The 18,439-nt window shown below is 50.2% G+C and overlaps 1 protein-coding gene across 2 annotated transcripts; it reads left to right on the top strand.

The window, feature by feature from the left end:
- Window positions 1-5,644: 5,644 nt before the first annotated feature.
- On the top strand, window positions 5,645-18,192 carry LOC130205157 (G protein-coupled receptor kinase 5-like). 2 transcript variants are annotated; one of them, XM_056432337.1, is made up of 16 exons: window positions 5,645-5,885; window positions 6,668-6,751; window positions 6,868-6,980; window positions 7,468-7,545; window positions 8,916-9,013; window positions 9,111-9,203; window positions 9,677-9,740; window positions 11,767-11,907; window positions 12,039-12,229; window positions 12,337-12,374; window positions 13,871-13,960; window positions 14,594-14,802; window positions 16,442-16,579; window positions 16,681-16,818; window positions 17,185-17,316; window positions 17,569-18,192. In XM_056432337.1, exons 1-16 carry the CDS (start codon window positions 5,834-5,836, stop codon window positions 17,656-17,658), a joined length of 1,749 nt encoding a protein of 582 aa, XP_056288312.1. In that variant the 5' UTR covers window positions 5,645-5,833; the 3' UTR covers window positions 17,659-18,192. The 2 variants fall into 2 exon arrangements, with proteins under 2 accessions (XP_056288312.1, XP_056288310.1); XM_056432335.1 differs by lacking the exons at window positions 5,645-5,885; window positions 6,668-6,751; window positions 6,868-6,980; window positions 7,468-7,545 and having other exon boundaries at window positions 8,935-9,013; window positions 17,569-17,702; window positions 17,852-18,192.
- Window positions 18,193-18,439: the final 247 nt, after the last annotated feature.

Raw genomic sequence — 18,439 nt, forward strand, 5'->3', positions numbered from 1 at the left:
CAGGACTACACTGAGGTCTCTAGAGGACCAGGACTACACTGAGGTCTATAGAGGACCAGGACTACACTGAGGTCTCTAGAGGACCAGGACTACACTGAGGTCTCTAGAGGACCAGGACTACACTGAGGTCTCTAGAGGACCAGGACTACACTGAGGTCTATAGAGGACCAGGACTACACTGAGGTCTATAGAGGACCAGGACTAGACTGAGGTCTCTAGAGGACCAGGACTACACTGAGGTCTCTAGAGGACCAGGACTACACTGAGGTCTCTAGAGGACCAGGACTACACTGAGGTCTGTAGAGGACCAGGACTACACTGAGGTCTCTAGAGGACCAGGACCACACTGAGGTCTATAGAGGACCAGGCTAGACTGAGGTCTCTAGAGGACCAGGACTACACTGAGGTCTATAGAGGACCAGGACTAGACTGAGGTCTCTAGAGGACCAGGACTACACTGAGGTCTCTAGAGGACCAGGACTACACTGAGGTCTCTAGAGGACCAGGACTACACTGAGGTCTCTAGAGGACCAGGACTACACTGAGGTCTATAGAGGACCAGGACTACACTGAGGTCTCTAGAGGACCAGGACTACACTGAGGTCTCTAGAGGACCAGGACTACACTGAGGTCTCTAGAGGACCAGGACTACACTGAGGTCTGTAGAGGACCAGGACTACACTGAGGTCTCTAGAGGACCAGGACCACACTGAGGTCTGTAGAGGACTAGGACTACACTGAGGTCTACAGAGGACCAGGACTACACTGAGGTCTATAGAGGACCAGGACTACACTGAGGTCTGTAGAGGACCAGGACTACACTGAGGTCTGTAGAGGACCAGGACTACACTGAGGTCTCTAGAGGACCAGGACTACACTGAGGTCTCTAGAGGACCAGGACTACACTGAGGTCTACAGAGGACCAGGACTACACTGAGGTCTACAGAGGCCCAGGACTACACTGAGGTCTCTAGAGGACCAGGACTACACTGAGGTCTGTAGAGGACCAGGACTACACTGAGGTCTGTAGAGGACCAGGACTACACTGAGGTCTACAGAGGACCAGGACTACACTGAGGTCTCTAGAGGACCAGGACTACACTGAGGTCTCTAGAGGACCAGGACTACACTGAGGTCTATAGAGGACCAGGACTACACTGAGGTCTATAGAGGACCAGGACTACACTGAGGTCTGTAGAGGACCAGGACTACACTGAGGTCTCTAGAGGACCAGGACTACACTGAGGTCTCTAGAGGACCAGGACTACACTGAGGTCTGTAGAGGACCAGGACTACACTGAGGTCTATAGAGGACCAGGACTACACTGAGGTCTCTAGAGGACCAGGACTACACTGAGGTCTCTAGAGGACCAGGACTACACTGAGGTCTCTAGAGGACCAGGACTACACTGAGGTCTATAGAGGACCAGGACTACACTGAGGTCTCTAGAGGACCAGGACTACACTGAGGTCTCTAGAGGACCAGGACTACACTGAGGTCTCAGAGGACCAGGACTACACTGAGGTCTCTAGAGGACCAGGACTACACTGAGGTCTCTAGAGGACCAGGACTACACTGAGGTCTCAGAGGACCAGGACTACACTGAGGTCTACAGAGGACCAGGACTACACTGAGGTCTAGAGGACCAGGACTACACTGAGGTCTCTAGAGGACCAGGACTACACTGAGGTCTCTAGAGGACCAGGACTACACTGAGGTCTCTAGAGGACCAGGACTACACTGAGGTCTCTAGAGGACCAGGACTACACTGAGGTCTCTAGAGGACCAGGACTACACTGAGGTCTAGAGGACCAGGACTACACTGAGGTCTACAGAGGACCAGGACTACACTGAGGTCTCTAGAGGACCAGGACTACACTGAGGTCTCTAGAGGACCAGGACTACACTGAGGTCTCTAGAGGACCAGGACTACACTGAGGTCTATAGAGGACCAGGACTACACTGAGGTCTCTAGAGGACCAGGACTACACTGAGGTCTCTAGAGGACCAGGACTACACTGAGGTCTCTAGAGGACCAGGACTACACTGAGGTCTCTAGAGGACCAGGACTACACTGAGGTCTCTAGAGGACCAGGACTACACTGGGGTCTCTAGAGGACCAGGACTACACTGGGGTCTCTAGAGGACCAGGACTACACTGAGGTCTACAGAGGACCAGGACTACACTGAGGTCTCTAGAGGACCAGGACTAGACTGAGGTCTCTAGAGGACCAGGACTACACTGAGGTCTATAGAGGACCAGGACTACACTGAGGTCTATAGAGGACCAGGACTAGACTGAGGTCTCTAGAGGACCAGGACTACACTGAGGTCTATAGAGGACCAGGACTACACTGAGGTCTACAGAGGACCAGGACTACACTGAGGTCTATAGAGGACCAGGACTACACTGAGGTCTCTAGAGGACCAGGACTACACTGAGGTCTCTAGAGGACCAGGACTACACTGAGGTCTCTAGAGGACCAGGACTACACTGAGGTCTATAGAGGACCAGGACTACACTGAGGTCTCTAGAGGACCAGGACTACACTGAGGTCTCTAGAGGACCAGGACTACACTGAGGTCTCTAGAGGACCAGGACTACACTGAGGTCTGTAGAGGACCAGGACTACACTGAGGTCTATAGAGGACCAGGACTACACTGAGGTCTGTAGAGGACCAGGACTACACTGAGGTCTCTAGAGGACCAGGACTACACTGAGGTCTCTAGAGGACCAGGACTACACTGAGGTCTATAGAGGACCAGGACTACACTGAGGTCTCTAGAGGACCAGGACTACACTGAGGTCTCTAGAGAACCAGGACTACACTGAGGTCTCTAGAGGACCAGGACTACACTGAGGTCTCTAGAGGACCAGGACTACACTGGGGTCTCTAGAGGACCAGGACTACACTGAGGTCTACAGAGGACCAGGACTACACTGAGGTCTATAGAGGACCAGGACTAGACTGAGGTCTCTAGAGGACCAGGACTAGACTGAGGTCTCTAGAGGACCAGGACTACACTGAGGTCTCTAGAGGACCAGGACTCCACTGAGGTCTCTAGAGGACCAGGACTACACTGAGGTCTATAGAGGACCAGGACTACACTGAGGTCTACAGAGGACCAGGACTACACTGAGGTCTATAGAGGACCAGGACTACACTGAGGTCTCTAGAGGACCAGGACTACACTGAGGTCTCTAGAGGACCAGGACTACACTGAGGTCTCTAGAGGACCAGGACTACACTGAGGTCTACAGAGGACCAGGACTACACTGAGGTCTATAGAGGACCAGGACTACACTGAGGTCTATGGAGGACCAGGACTACACTGAGGTCTCTAGAGGACCAGGACTACACTGAGGTCTCTAGAGGACCAGGACTACACTGAGGTCTATAGAGGACCAGGACTACACTGAGGTCTCTAGAGGACCAGGACTACACTGGGGTCTATAGAGGACCAGGACTACACTGAGGTCTCTAGAGGACCAGGACTACACTGAGGTCTATAGAGGACCAGGACTACACTGAGGTCTCTAGAGGACCAGGACTACACTGAGGTCTCTAGAGGACCAGGACTACACTGAGGTCTCTAGAGGACCAGGACTACACTGAGGTCTCTAGAGGACCAGGACTACACTGAGGTCTCTAGAGGACCAGGACTACACTGAGGTCTCTAGAGGACCAGGACTACACTGAGGTCTATAGAGGACCAGGACTACACTGAGGTCTCTAGAGGACCAGGACTACACTGGGGTCTCTAGAGGACCAGGACTACACTGGGGTCTCTAGAGGACCAGGACTACACTGGGGTCTCTAGAGGACCAGGACTACACTGAGGTCTACAGAGGACCAGGACTACACTGAGGTCTACAGAGGACCAGGACTAGACTGAGGTCTCTAGAGGACCAGGACTAGACTGAGGTCTCTAGAGGACCAGGACTACACTGAGGTCTATAGAGGACCAGGACTACACTGAGGTCTATAGAGGACCAGGACTACACTGAGGTCTCTAGAGGACCAGGACTACACTGAGGTCTATAGAGGACCAGGACTACACTGAGGTCTCTAGAGGACCAGGACTACACTGAGGTCTCTAGAGGACCAGGACTACACTGAGGTCTCTAGAGGACCAGGACTACACTGAGGTCTCTAGAGGACCAGGACTACACTGAGGTCTCTAGAGGACCAGGACTACACTGAGGTCTCTAGAGGACCAGGACTACACTGAGGTCTATAGAGGACCAGGACTACACTGAGGTCTCTAGAGGACCAGGACTACACTGAGGTCTATAGAGGACCAGGACTACACTGAGGTCTATAGAGGACCAGGACTACACTGAGGTCTCTAGAGGACCAGGACTACACTGAGGTCTCTAGAGGACCAGGACTACACTGAGGTCTATAGAGGACCAGGACTACACTGAGGTCTCTAGAGGACCAGGACTACACTGAGGTCTATAGAGGACCAGGACTACACTGAGGTCTCTGAGGACCAGGACTACACTGAGGTCTCTAGAGGACCAGGACTACACTGAGGTCTATAGAGGACCAGGACTACACTGAGGTCTCTAGAGGACCAGGACTACACTGAGGTCTCTGAGGACCAGGACTACACTGAGGTCTCTAGAGGACCAGGACTACACTGAGGTCTCTAGAGGACCAGGACTACACTGAGGTCTCAGAGGACCAGGACTACACTGAGGTCTAGAGGACCAGGACTACACTGAGGTCTCTGTTAGAACTCTGGATCCTACCGGACACCTGTTAGAACTCTGGATCCTACCGGACACCTGTTAGAACTCCGGATGGTACCGGACACCTGTTAGAACTCCGGATGGTACCGGACACCTGTTAGAACTCTGGATGGTACCGGACACCTGTTAGAACTCCGGATGGTACCGGACACCTGTTAGAACTCTGGATGGTACCGGACACCTGTTAGAACTCTGGATCCTACCGGACACCTGTTAGAACTCTGGATGGTACCGGACACCTGTTAGAACTCTGGATCCTACCGGACACCTGTTAGAACTCCGGATCCTACGGGACACCTGTTAGAACTCTGGATCCTACCGGACACCTGTTAGAACTCTGGATCCTTCCGGACACCTGTTAGAACTCTGGATGGTACCGGACACCTGTTAGAACTCTGGATCCTACCGGACACCTGTTAGAACTCTGGATGGTACCGGACACCTGTTAGAACTCCGGATCCTACTAGACACCTGAGAGAACTCTGGATGGTACCGGACACCTGTTAGAACTCTGGATCCTACCGGACACCTGTTAGAACTCTGGATCCTACTAGACACCTGAGAGAACTCTGGATGGTACCGGACACCTGTTAGAACTCTGGATGGTACCGGACACCTGTTAGAACTCCGGATCCAACCGGACACCTGTTAGAACTCTGGATCCTACCGGACATCTGTTAGAACTCTGGATGGTACCGGACACCTGTTAGAACTCTGGATCCTTCCGGACACCTGTTAGAACTCTGGATCCTACCGGACATCTGTTAGAACTCTGGATGGTACCGGACACCTGTTAGAACTCTGGATCCTACCAGACACCTGTTAGAACTCTGGATGGTACCAGACACCTGTTAGAACTCTGGATGGTACCGGACACCTGTTAGAACTCTGGATCCTACTAGACACCTGAGAGAACTCTGGATGGTACCAGACACCTGTTAGAACACTGGATCCTACTGGACACCTGTTAGAACTCCGGATCCTACCAGACACCTTGTAGAACTCTGGATGGTACCGGACACCTGTTAGAACTCTGGACTGAACCGGACCCTGTTAGAGAACACATTCCAACATGGAGATTGAAAGCATGATGGCGAATAACATGCTGATTAAAGCCAGAGAAGGTAAGAGCTTCATGAGCTTCTAGTTTAAATACCTCCGTGTGGTCGGCCCGTGTGAGGAGGACCATGGGTCACGTTACCGGTCTCTGGTGGGTCGGTTAGTGAGACTCAGAGTTCTCTTTGGGTCTTCTTCTACCATCAGATCCAATCAAACACGTCCAACATTTAACAGAAGAAGAAAACAAAGTCATTCCTCCCCATAGTGAAGCATTCGATTAGCACGTCCCGTGACACGGAACCGTCCCGTTGGTTAAGAGAACCGTCCCGTGACACGGAACCGTCCCGTTGGTTAAGAGAACCGTTCCGTGACACGGAACCGTCCCGTTGGTTAAGAGAACCGTTCCGTGACACTGAACTTTCCAGTTGGTAATCAGAACCATCCCGTGACACGGAACGGTCCCGTTGGTAATGAGAACCGTTCCGTGACACGGAACTTTCCTGTTGGTAATCAGAACCGTCTCGTGACACGGAACGGTCCCGTTGGTAATGAGAACCGTTCCGTGACACGGAACTTTCCCGTTGGTAAAGAGAACCGTCCCGTGACACAGAACTTTCCTGTTGGTAATCAGAACCGTCTCGTGACACGGAACTTTCCTGTTGGCAAAGAGAACCGTCCCGTGAGACGGAGCTTTCCTGTTGGTAAACAGGAGTCGTTTGGCGGAGAGGAGGCTCCTCCCCCTTTGAGGGGAGCAATGCGGTCACACAGGCTCGGCTCACCGGCCTGCAGCTATAAATAGTCCTGAGAACAGGTGATGATGTCATCACCTCCGTTTCCTCCTCTTCAGGTGGAAGAAGCCGAGGAAGAAGCTGCAAGTGGAAAGACATGCTGCGCTTCTCCCACATCAGCCGGTGCATGGACCTGGCCATAGGTGTGTGTGTGTGTGTGTGTCAGTGTGTGTCAGTGTGAGAGTCTGTGTGTGTGTCAGTGTGTGTGTGTGCGTTTGTGTGTGTGTGTGTTTCATCCCTCTATGCTCCTCCCCCTCAGAGAGAGACTACCACAGTCTGTGTGTGAAGCAGCCAATCGGGAAGAAGCTGTTTCATCTTTTCTGTCGGAGTCGACCAGAGCTGCAGAACAACATCTCACTGCTAGACGCGCTGGTAGGCTCACAACAACAACAACAACAAGTCCGATATGTAACCCTAACCCCTAACACACCTCCTTCACTCTCCTGCTCTTTGTCTCCTCTTCGTATCCTCCTCGTCTCCTCTTCGGTTCCTCCTCGTCTCCTCTTCGTATCCTCCTCGTCTCCTCTTCGGTTCCTCCTCGTCTCCTCTTCGGATCCTCCTCGGTTCCTCCTTGTCTCCTCTTCGTATCCTCCTCGTCTCCTCTTCGGTTCCTCCTCGTCTCCTCTTCGTATCCTCCTCGTCTCCTCTTCGGATCCTCCTCGTCTCCTCTTCGGTTCCTCCTCGTCTCCTCTTCGTATCCTCCTCGTCTCCTCTTCGGTTCCTCCTCGTCTCCTCTTCGGTTCCTCCTCTTCGTATCCTCGTCTCCTCTTCGTATCCTCCTCGTCTCCTCTTCGGTTCCTCCTCGTCTCCTCTTCGGTTCCTCCTCGTCTCCTCTTCGTATCCTCCTCGTCTCCTTCAGGACACCTTCGACACAAAGTCGGATGAGGAGAGGAGAGACTTCGGCATCAGCATCATTCAGAGATTCCTCCGGAGTCAGGTGAGCTGCAGAGAGACGTTCATGTTGTGTATCGTTGTGTTGTTGTGTTGTTGGAGATGTTGTGTATCGTTGTGTTGTTGGAGATGTTGTGTATCGTTGTGTTGTTGGAGATGTTGTGTATCGTTGTGTTGTTGGAGATGTTGTGTATTGTTGTGTTGTTGGAGATGTGTATCGTTGTGTTGTTGGAGATGTGTATCGTTGTGTTGTTGTGTATGTTGTTATGTATGTTGTGTATTATGATGTTGTGTATCGTTATGTTGTTAGATGTTGTATCGTTGTGTTGTTGGAGATGTTGTGTATCGTTGTGTTGTTGTGATGTTGTGTATCGTTGTTGGAGATTTGTATCGTGTGTTGTTATTATGTATCGCTGTGTTGTTATTAGATGTTGTGTATCGTTGTATTTGTTGTGATGTTGTATCGTTGTGTTGTTGGAGATGTTGTATATATCGTTGTGGAGATGTTGTGTATTATTGTGTTGTGATGTTGTATGTTCGTTGTGTTGTTGTTGATGTGTTATTGTTGTATCGTTGTATTATGTTGTGTATCGTTGTGTTGTTGTGAGATGTTGTGTATCGTTGTGTTGTTGGAGATGTTGTGTATCGTTGTGTTGTTGTGATGTTGTGTATCGTTGTGTTGTTGTGATGTTGTGTATCGTGTTGTTGTGATGTTGTGTATCGTTGTGTTGTTGGAGATGTTGTGTATCGTTGTGTTGTTGTTGTGATGTATGTTGTGTATTGTATGTTGTATTGAGATGTTATGTATCGTTGTTGTGATGTTGTATCGTTGTTGTGATGTTGTGTATCGTTGTGTTGTTGTGATGTTGTGTATCGTTGTGTTGTTGGAGATGTTGTGTATCGTTGTGTTGTTGGAGATGTTGTGTATCGTTGTGTTGTTGTGATGTTGTGTATCGTTGTGTTGTTGTGATGTTGTGTATCGTTGTGTTGTTGGAGATGTTGTGTATCGTTGTTGTGTTGTTGTGTATCGTTGTGTATGTTATGTTGTGATGTTGTGTATCGTTGTGTTGTTGTGATGTTGTGTATCGTTGTGTTGTTGGAGATGTTGTGTATCGTTGTGTTGTTGGAGATGTTGTGTATCGTTGTGTTGTTGTGATGTTGTGTATCGTTGTGTTGTTGGAGATGTGTATCGTTGTGTTGTTGGAGATGTTGTGTATCGTTGTGTTGTTGTGATGTTGTGTATCGTTGTGTTGTTGTGATGTTGTGTATCGTTGTGTTGTTGAGATGTTGTGTTGAGATGTTGTGTATCGTTGTGTTGTTGAGATGTTGTGTTGAGATGTTGTGTATCGTTGTGTTGTTGTGATGTTGTGTTGTTGTGTATCCTAAAGAGTGTATGATCTGACTCCTCCCCCTCAGTCCAACCAGGTGGTTTCCTCCGTTCAGCATCAGGAGCTGAGCTGCTTGCTCAGCCTGGAGCTCGACGCCTGCACCGACGTCTTCCACGAGTGCAGAGAGTACGTCCAACCGTGTGTGTGTGTGTGTGTGTGTGTGTGTGTACATGTGTGTGTACATGTGTGTGTGTTTATGAAACCAACCTGTCTTGTGTTGTAGAGACATGCATGAGTACCTGAGTGGAGACCCGTTCCTCCAGTACCAGGACAGCATGTTCTTCGACCGCTTCCTGCAGTGGAAGATGCTGGAGAGGTGTGTGTGTGTGTGTACATGTGTGTGTGTGTGTGCATGTGTGTCTGTGTGTACATGTCTGTGTGTGTGTGTGTGTACATGTGTGTGTGTGTGCATGTGTGTCTGTGTGTACATGTGTCTGTGTGTGTGCATGTGTGTCTGTGTGTACATGTGTGTGTGTGTGTACATGTCTGTGTGTACAAGTGTGTGTGTGTCTGTGTGTGTGTGGACATGTGTGTGTGTCTGTGTGTGTCTGTGTGTGCATGTGTGTGTGTGTACATGTGTGTCTGTGTGTGTGTGTGTGTACATGTCTGTGTGTGTGTGCATGTGTGTCTGTGTGTGTGTGTGTGTGTACATGTCTGTGTGTGTGTGCATGTGTGTCTGTGTGTGCGTACATGTGTGTCTGTGTGTGTGTGTATGTGTACATGTCTGTGTGTGTGTGCATGTGTGTCTGTGTGTGTGTGTGTGTGTCTCACCACTGTGTCTCTCTCCAGGCAGCCCGTCACCAAGCAGCTGTTCAGACAGTACAGACTTCTGGGGAAAGGCGGGTTCGGGGAGGTAAGCTCCTCCCACTTCTCTGACAGTCACATCTTGTGTGATCAGTGTTTCGTGTCTCGGGGTTTTAAGGTTTCTGTTTCCGACCAACAAACGTGAACTTATAAGAACTGGTCCAGAACCAGTTCCCCTGATTCTACCAGAAACATGGTGACGCCTCAGAACCTGAGCCTGAAGAACCCGAGCCCCTAGAACCTGAGCCTGTAGAACCTGAGCCCGTAGAACCTGAGCCTGTAGAACCTGAGTCCTTAGAACCTGAGCCTGAAGAACCTGAGCCTGTAGAGCCTGAGTCCTTAGAACCTGAGCCTGTAGAGCCTGAGTCCTTAGAACCTGAGCCTGTAGAACCTGAGCCTGTAGAACCTGAGTCCTTAGAACCTGAGCCTGTAGAGCCTGAGTCCTTAGAACCTGAGCCTGAAGAACCTGAACCTGTAGAACCTGAGCCTGTAGAACCTGAACCTGTAGAACCTGAGCCTGTAGAACCTGAACCTGTAGAACCTGAGCCTGTAGAACCTGAGCCTGTAGAACCTGAGTCCTTAGAACCTGAGCCTGTAGAGCCTGAGTCCTTAGAACCTGAGCCTGTAGAACCTGAGCCTGAAGAACCTGAACCTGTAGAACCTGAGCCTGTAGAACCTGAACCTGTAGAACCTGAACCTGTAGAACCTGAACCTGTAGAACCTGAGCCTGTAGAACCTGAACCTGTAGAACCTGAGCCTGTAGAACCTGAACCTGTAGAACCTGAGCCTGTAGAACCTGAGCCCCTAGAACTGGTTGACCTAAAAGAAGTTCTGGCAAATAGCCAGAGGACTCCGAAAGGCTCAGATTGAGTTTGGACCTGAACCAGAACCAGGGGTTCCTCAGGCATCTGGGAGGAGCTGGAGGAGTTTGGGAATCAGGTCACACATCTGTCTCTGGACGAAAAGAGATCCAAGAAGACTTTCATCTCCAACCAACGAATAACCCTGAAGGGGAATTCCACAAACTCTGCGTGTCCACGGCCCAGAAGGACATCCGGGTCCTGGAGGTCATCCGGGTCCTGGAGGACATCAGCCTGAAGGTCGTCTGTGGGAGGCGTGGTCAGCTCAAGGCTACGGTGACATCACAAACTGGACGTGTGACAAAGGCATCGACCAATCAGGGACGGGCTACCGGAAGATCCTTTAAGTGGCGTTATAGGAAACGTGGGATCCAGGTCTAGGCGCTCGACCACAGACTGTGGCTGTGTCTACCGGACACTGCACCACAGAGACATCTTGGTGCTGCGTGGCTGTGAGTCGGTTTCAAATGGAACTCTCACGTTCACCACTTGGCGGAGTGACGGACGCAAATCTGCTTGCGATACCCGCGAAACTTAAAGTGACAAAATGAATGCACTTCCTGCCCTCTTTGTGTCCCTTGTTTACCTTTCTCCACCCCATGTGGAATTTACGGTCCACCCCATTTACGGTCCGTAGCTCCGTGGTCGACCGCTTGTGCTACCGTAGCATCTCGTCCACCATTGTTTTAGAAATGAAATGAAAAGCTGGCGAAAGGGCTCCTCCTCTTCCGCTACGAAGTCAAGATGGGGTCCGTTTAGGGCGAGTAGTGTCCATCGTTTCACATGTTCTGCCCGTTGGCAGGGCGCCATGCGGGTCCTTTCAGTGCTCTGGATGCTGCTGGTTGTCAGTGTGGCGCCCGAAGCACTGAAAGGCATCCAAGGGCTCAAGTGTCCGGGAGGAGACACAGGCTGTGTCTCAGAAGTGGGCGTGGCCACTCGGCGGCTTGTGGAAGTAAAGAAGCCTCGAGTTCGGCGAGTTTGCCGTCGCCATCTTGGATTACGGCCGTCGCCATCAGAAGTTAGCATATTTAGAATGTGTCGCCCCCTGGTGGTCAGGAGAGGGAATGCAGCTTTAACACATGAAGCATAGACCTCTATACAACCAGAGGAGTCGCCCCCTGGTGGTCAGGAGAGAGAATACAGCTTAATAATTCAGGATATCTGTCACAATCTTAATCCGTGGTTGAATGTGTCCCGGTGGGTTTTCCCCCTCAGGTTTGGGCTTGTCAGGTGCGCGCCACAGGAATGATGTACGCCTGCAAAAAGCTGGAGAAGACTCACGTGAAGAAGAGGAGAGGAGAAAACATGGCGCTCAACGAGAAACAGATCCTGGAAGGGCTGAACAGCAGATTCGTGGTGAGATCATCGCGACTCAGACGCTCACGATGCGGATTAATCCACCGCTGAAAGTAGTCCCCGACACACGGACTAACTTCCTGACAACGAGCTCATGGAACTCCTCCTCTTCCTCCTGGTCCTCCCTGCAGGTGAACCTGGCGTACGCCTACGAGACGAAGCACGCGCTCTGCATGGTGCTGACCATGATGAGCGGCGGCGACCTGAAGTTCCACATCCACAACATCGGCGTCCGCGGCCTCCACGAGGACCGCGTGCGCTTCTACGCCGCGGAGGTGTGCTGCGGGTTGATGCACCTGCACCAGAACGCCATCTTATACCGGTGAGCGGCTCAAACCTGTCATCTATTGATTTGTACTTGATTACAGTAATTAATGACATTATATTACTGATTATTATCAATGCAGCAAGTCTTTTGTTCTATTGCAGCGACATGAAGCCAGAGAACATCCTGCTGGACGACCACGGTACGTTCAATGACCTGGTAATCACCACGGTACGTTCAATGACCTGGTAATCACCACGGTGCGTTCACTGACCTGGTAATGACCACGGTGCGTTCAATGACCTGGTAATCACCACGGTACGTTCAATGACCTGGTAATCACCACGGTACGTTCAATGACCTGGTAATCACCATGGTACGTTCACTGACCTGGTAATGACCACGGTGCGTTCACTGACCTGGTAATCACTACGGTACGTTCAATGACCTGGTAATCACCACGGTACGTTCACTGACCTGGTAATCACCACGGTACGTTCACTGACCTGGTAATGACCACGGTGCGTTCACTGACCTGGTAATCACTACGGTACGTTCAATGACCTGGTAATCACCACGGTACGTTCACTGACCTGGTAATCACCACGGTGCGTTCAATGACCTGGTAATCACCACGGTGCGTTCAATGACCTGCTAATGACCACGGTGCGTTCAATGACCTGGTAATGACCACGGTGCGTTCACTGACCTGGTAATCACCACGGTGTGTTCAATGACCTGCTAATGACCACGGTGCGTTCAATGACCTGGTAATGACCATGGTGCGTTCACTGACCTGGTAATCACCACGGTGCGTTCAATGACCTGCTAATGACCACGGTGCGTTCAATGACCTGGTAATGACCACGGTGCGTTCACTGACCTGGTAATCACCACGGTACGTTCAATGACCTGGTAATGACCACGGTGCGTTCACTGACCTGGTAATCACTACAGTGCGTTCAATGACCTGGTAATCACCACGGTGCGTTAAATGACCTGCTAATGACCACGGTGCATTCAATGACCTGGTAATGACCACGGTGCGTTCACTGACCTGGTAATCACCACGGTACGTTCAATGACCTGGGAATGACCACGGTGCGTTCACTGACCTGGTAATCACTACGGTGCGTTCAATGACCTGGTAATCACCACGGTGCGTTCAATGACCTGCTAATGACCACGGTGCGTTCAATGACCTGGTAATGACCACGGTGCGTTCAATGACCTGGTAATGACCACGGTACGTTCAATGACCTGGTAATGACCACAGTGCGTTCAATGACCTGGTAATCACCACGGTGCGTTCAATGACCTGGTAATGACCACGGTGCGTTCAATGACCTGGTAATCACCACGGTACGTTCAATGACCTGGTAATGACCACGGTGCGTTCAATGACCTGGTAATCACCACGGTGCGTTCAATGACCTGGTAATCACCACGGTGCGTTCAATGACGCATGACGTCATGTGTTTGATAACAAGTTGGCACGCAGTGCATGAAGTGAGATGCCTTCAGGGACCTGCAGGTGCGGCGTCTATTTTAAGCAACACCTGTTGCTATATTCCTGGATCTGTTATTAAAACACGTCACGAGGTTTCTGAAAATATTGAGGGAAAGCACGCGGTCATAACGGCAGACTCCTCCTCCTCCTCCTCCTCCTCCTCCTCCTCCTCCTCCTCCTCCCTGAAGGTCACATCCGGATCTCAGACCTCGGCCTGGCGGTGAGGTTGTCTGAAGGCAGCACGGCGCGCGGCATGGTGGGCACGCTGGGATACATGGGTATGTGTGCACGAGGCCTTCAGGGACCCTCAGGTCCTCAGGAACCTTCAGGAACCCTCACGGACCCTCAGGTCCTCAGGAACTTTGTATTTGTTTTTGTCTAAAAGGCTTAAATAACAAAATTAAAAGAAAAGACGAATGAATAATTATTTAATAGTTATTCAATAAGCTGCGTGACGTCGGTTTGAATCCCTGTTGTTTATTCAATAGACCAGGTTGAACGCTGTGCTATGCATTGTGGGTAATTCCCTTGTAGTCTGCATGAGGACCCTTCCGTCCAATCTAGAGCATGGGATAGTGATGTCCCGCGCCCCCTGGTGGTCGACACGAGTATTACAACAACAAACACCTTTACACCACGTGTTTACACGAGGAAGGTTTTAAAAAGAAAATCCTTTATTTTTTTACCCGTTATATTTATATATATTTGGTTTATATATTTATGTATATTTTCTTTATATATATATATATATATTGTGTTTGTATATATATATATTATATTCTTTATATTTACATATTTCTTTATATATATTTTTATATCTTGTGTATCTATATATTTATATACATTGTGTATCTATATATCTATATATAATGTGTATCTATATATTGATATATGTTTCTACCCGGCTGCAGCCCCCGAGGTGATTGGCCAGCAGCTCTACGGGGTCACTGTGGACTGGTGGGGTCTCGGCTGTCTGGTCTACGAGATGACGGCCGGCCATGCCCCGCTCCGCCAGCAGGGGGAGCACCCCAAGCCCCCCGAGATGGAGCGCCGCATCCTGAAGGAGGAGCCGGACTACGGGGACCGGTTCAGTCAGGAGGTGAAGGACCTCTGCTGCTCGGTGAGGCCCGGAGGAGAGCTAGACCAGGAGATCTAGTCCAGACCAGGAGATCTAGTCCAGAAGATCTAGTCCAGACCAGGAGATCTAGTCCAGACCAGGAGATCTAGTCCAGAAGATATAGTCCAGACCAGGAGATCTAGTCCAGACCAGGAGATCTAGTCCAGAAGATATAGTCCAGACCAGGAGATCTAGTCCAGACCATGAGATCTAGTCGAGACCAGAAGATCTAGTCCAGACCAGGAGATCTAGTCCAGACCAGGAGATCTAGTCCAGAAGATATAGTCCAGACCAGGAGATCTAGTCCAGAAGATATAGTCCAGACCAGGAGATCTAGTCCAGACCATGAGATCTAGTCGAGACCAGAAGATCTAGTCCAGACCAGGAGAGCTAGACCAGGAGATCTAGTCCAGACCAGGAGATCTAGTCCAGAAGATATAGTCCAGACCAGGAGATCTAGTCCAGATCTTGAGATCTAGTCGAGACCAGAAGATCTAGTCCAGACCAGGAGATCTAGTCCAGGAGATCTAGTCCAGAATATCTAGTCCAGACCAGGAGATCTAGTTCAGAAGATATAGTCCAGACCAGGAGATCTAGTCCAGAAAATATAGTCCAGACCAGGAGATCTAGTCCAGACCAGGAGAGCTAGTCCAGACCAAGAGATCTAGTCCAGACCAGAAGATCTAGTCCAGACCAGGAGATCTAGTCCAGACCAGAAGATCTAGTCCAGACCAGGAGATCTAGTCCAGACCAGAAGAGCTAGTCCAGACGAGGAGATCTAGTCCAGACCAGGAGATCTAGTCCAGACCAGGAGATCTAGTCCAGAAGATATAGTCCAGACCAGGAGATCTAGTCCAGACCATGAGATCTAGTCGAGACCAGAAGATCTAGTCCAGACCAGGAGAGCTAGACCAGGAGATCTAGTCCAGAAGATCTAGTCCAGACCAGGAGAGCTAGACCAGGAGATCTAGTCCAGACCAGGAGATCTAGTCCAGAAGATCTAGTCCAGACCAGGAGATCTAGTCCAGAAGATATAGTCCAGACCAGGAGATCTAGTCCAGACCATGAGATCTAGTCCAGACCAGGAGATCTAGTCCAGACCAGGAGAGCTAGACCAGGAGATCTAGTCCAGACCAGGAGATCTAGTCCAGAAGATCTAGTCCAGACCAGGAGATCTAGTCCAGAAGATATAGTCCAGACCAGGAGATCTAGTCCAGACCAGGAGATATAGTCCAGAAGATATAGTCCAGACCAGGAGATCTAGTCCAGACCATGAGATCTAGTCGAGACCAGAAGATCTAGTCCAGACCAGGAGAGCTAGACCAGGAGATCTAGTCCAGACCAGGAGATCTAGTCCAGAATATCTAGTCCAGACCAGGAGATCTAGTCCAGAAGATATAGTCCAGACCAGGAGATCTAGTCTAGACCAGGAGATCTAGTCCAGACCAGGAGATCTAGTCCAGACCAGGAGATCTAGTCTAGACCAGGAGAGCTAGTCTAAACCAAAATCCTTGAGAAGTTAGAACCCTTAGTGACGTCTCCTTCTCCTCCTCACCTTCCTCTTCCTTCACCTCCTCCTCCTTATTCTTCTTCTCCTCCTCCTCCTCCTCCTCCTCCCCCCCCACCTCCTCCTCCTCCCCAGCTCCTCACTAAGGACCCGTGGGAGCGTCTGGGCTGTCAGGGCTCAGGAGGTCTGGAGGTTCAGACTCACCGTTTCTTCCGGAGCATCAACTTCCGGATGCTGGAGGCGGGGCTTGTGGCTCCGCCCTTCAAGCCGGACGCAAGTCACCACGTGTTCACGTTGATGTGACGCCTGTCGTTGTTGTTGTTGTTGTTGTGGAGACCTCCTCTCTGGTTGTAACGCGGTGTCGCCCCCTACAGCCCAGGCTGGTGTACTGCACCGATGTGCAGAACCTGGAGGAGTTCTCCTCCCTGAAGGGGGTCAGCCTGGACCAGCGGGACCACGACTTCTACTGCCGCTTCGGCTCGGGCAGCAACAGCACCAGCTGGCAGAACCAGGTGAGGGGGGGCACCTCACCTTCATCCTCACCTTCCTCCCCTCCCTCACCCTCCACCACCTCCTCTTTCTTCTTCTCCTCCTCACCTTTATAACCTTCCTCCTCACCTTCTTCTTCTCTTCCTCCTCCACCACCTCCTCCTCCTTATTCTTCTTCTCCTCACCTTCCTCTTCACCTTCCTCCTCTCCTCCTCCTCCTCCCTCTTCTCCCCCCCCCTACTCCTCCACCACCTCCTCCTTATTCTTCTTCTCCTCCTCACCTTCCTCTTCACCTTCCTCCTCTCCTCCTCCTCCTCCTACCCCCCTCCTCCTCCTCACCTTCCTCTTCTCCCCCCCACCCCCTCCTCCTCCACCACCTCCTCCTCCAGATGATAGAGACGGGCTGCTTCAGGGAGCTCAACCTGTTCGGTTCTGACGGGTCTCGTTCTCCGGACCTGGACTGGTCCCAGAACCCCGAGAGCCCCAAACGGAGCCTGCTGGACCGGATCCTACACAGACAGGTAAGAACAGTACGAGTACCACAGGGAACATACAAGTACTGTGATGTACTAGTACTGTGATGTACTAGTACTATGATGTACTTGTGATTTCTGAAATTTCAGCTGCAACAATGTTGCGTTTTAACTCATAATGTATCAGAATATATAAAGTACTACAGTATGTAGTACAGTAGGAAGTACATGTACCTCTGATGTAGTACAGTAGGAAGTACACCATGCAGTAGTACTTGTGTACTAATACTTCTCTCTCAGCATCATTCAGATTCTTCAGACGAAAGCAAACAAGGTTTAATATCTGGAAGAAACTACATGAAGTCTGGAATGATGAGCTCCACGCTGTGAGGATGGAGGGAGACGGAGGGATGGAGTGATGGAGGATGGAGGGAGGAGACGATGGAGAGACGGAGGGATGGAGACGATGGAGAGACGAGATGGAGGGATGGAGACGATGGAGAGATGAGACGATGGAGGGATGGAGACGATGGAGACGAGACGGAGGGATGGAGACGATGGAGAGATGAGACGATGGAGGGATGGAGACGGAGGGAGGAGACGATGGAGACGAGACGGAGGGATGGAGACGATGGAGGGATGGAGACGGAGGAGAGACGGAGGGATGGAGACGATGGAGACGATGGAGGGATGGAGACGATGGAGACGATGGAGGGATGGAGACGGAGGAGGGGTGTTTCTCTGCTTTTGTACTACAGCAACGTATACTGTGTATATACTGTGTACTTATACGCACAAACACGTCCACGCCGTGGGTTAAGTACTTGAATTTGTATGACAGTGTACAAGTACTACAGTGTACAGGTACTTTTAGTTTATTTAGCATCCGTTTTATTTGTGGTGAATAAATAAATGTTTCACGACCCAAAATGTTGGTTTCAGGTTTTCTTCAACCCTTATATATATATATATATTAATTTATACATATATATTTATTCATATCGTATATATATATTAGTTTATACATATATATTTATTCATATTGTATATATATATTCATAGAATATATATATATATACACACACCTATATATATATAAATTCATATATATATTCATAGAATAATATGTATATATATATACACACATCTATATATATAAATTCATATATAT

This window comes from Pseudoliparis swirei, chromosome 15 (assembly GCF_029220125.1).
Source record: "Pseudoliparis swirei isolate HS2019 ecotype Mariana Trench chromosome 15, NWPU_hadal_v1, whole genome shotgun sequence".
Taxonomy (NCBI): domain Eukaryota; kingdom Metazoa; phylum Chordata; class Actinopteri; order Perciformes; family Liparidae; genus Pseudoliparis; species Pseudoliparis swirei.

Coding starts and splice junctions, on each gene's coding strand:
- LOC130205157 (XM_056432337.1), top strand. CDS start 5,834: ATGGAGATTGAAAGCATGATGGCGAATAACATGCTGATTAAAGCCAGA. Junction 6,981..7,467: donor TCTCACTGCTAGACGCGCTG/GTAGGCTCACAA, acceptor CGTCTCCTTCAG/GACACCTTCGACACAAAGTC. Junction 12,375..13,870: donor CATCCTGCTGGACGACCACG/GTACGTTCAATG, acceptor TCCTCCCTGAAG/GTCACATCCGGATCTCAGAC.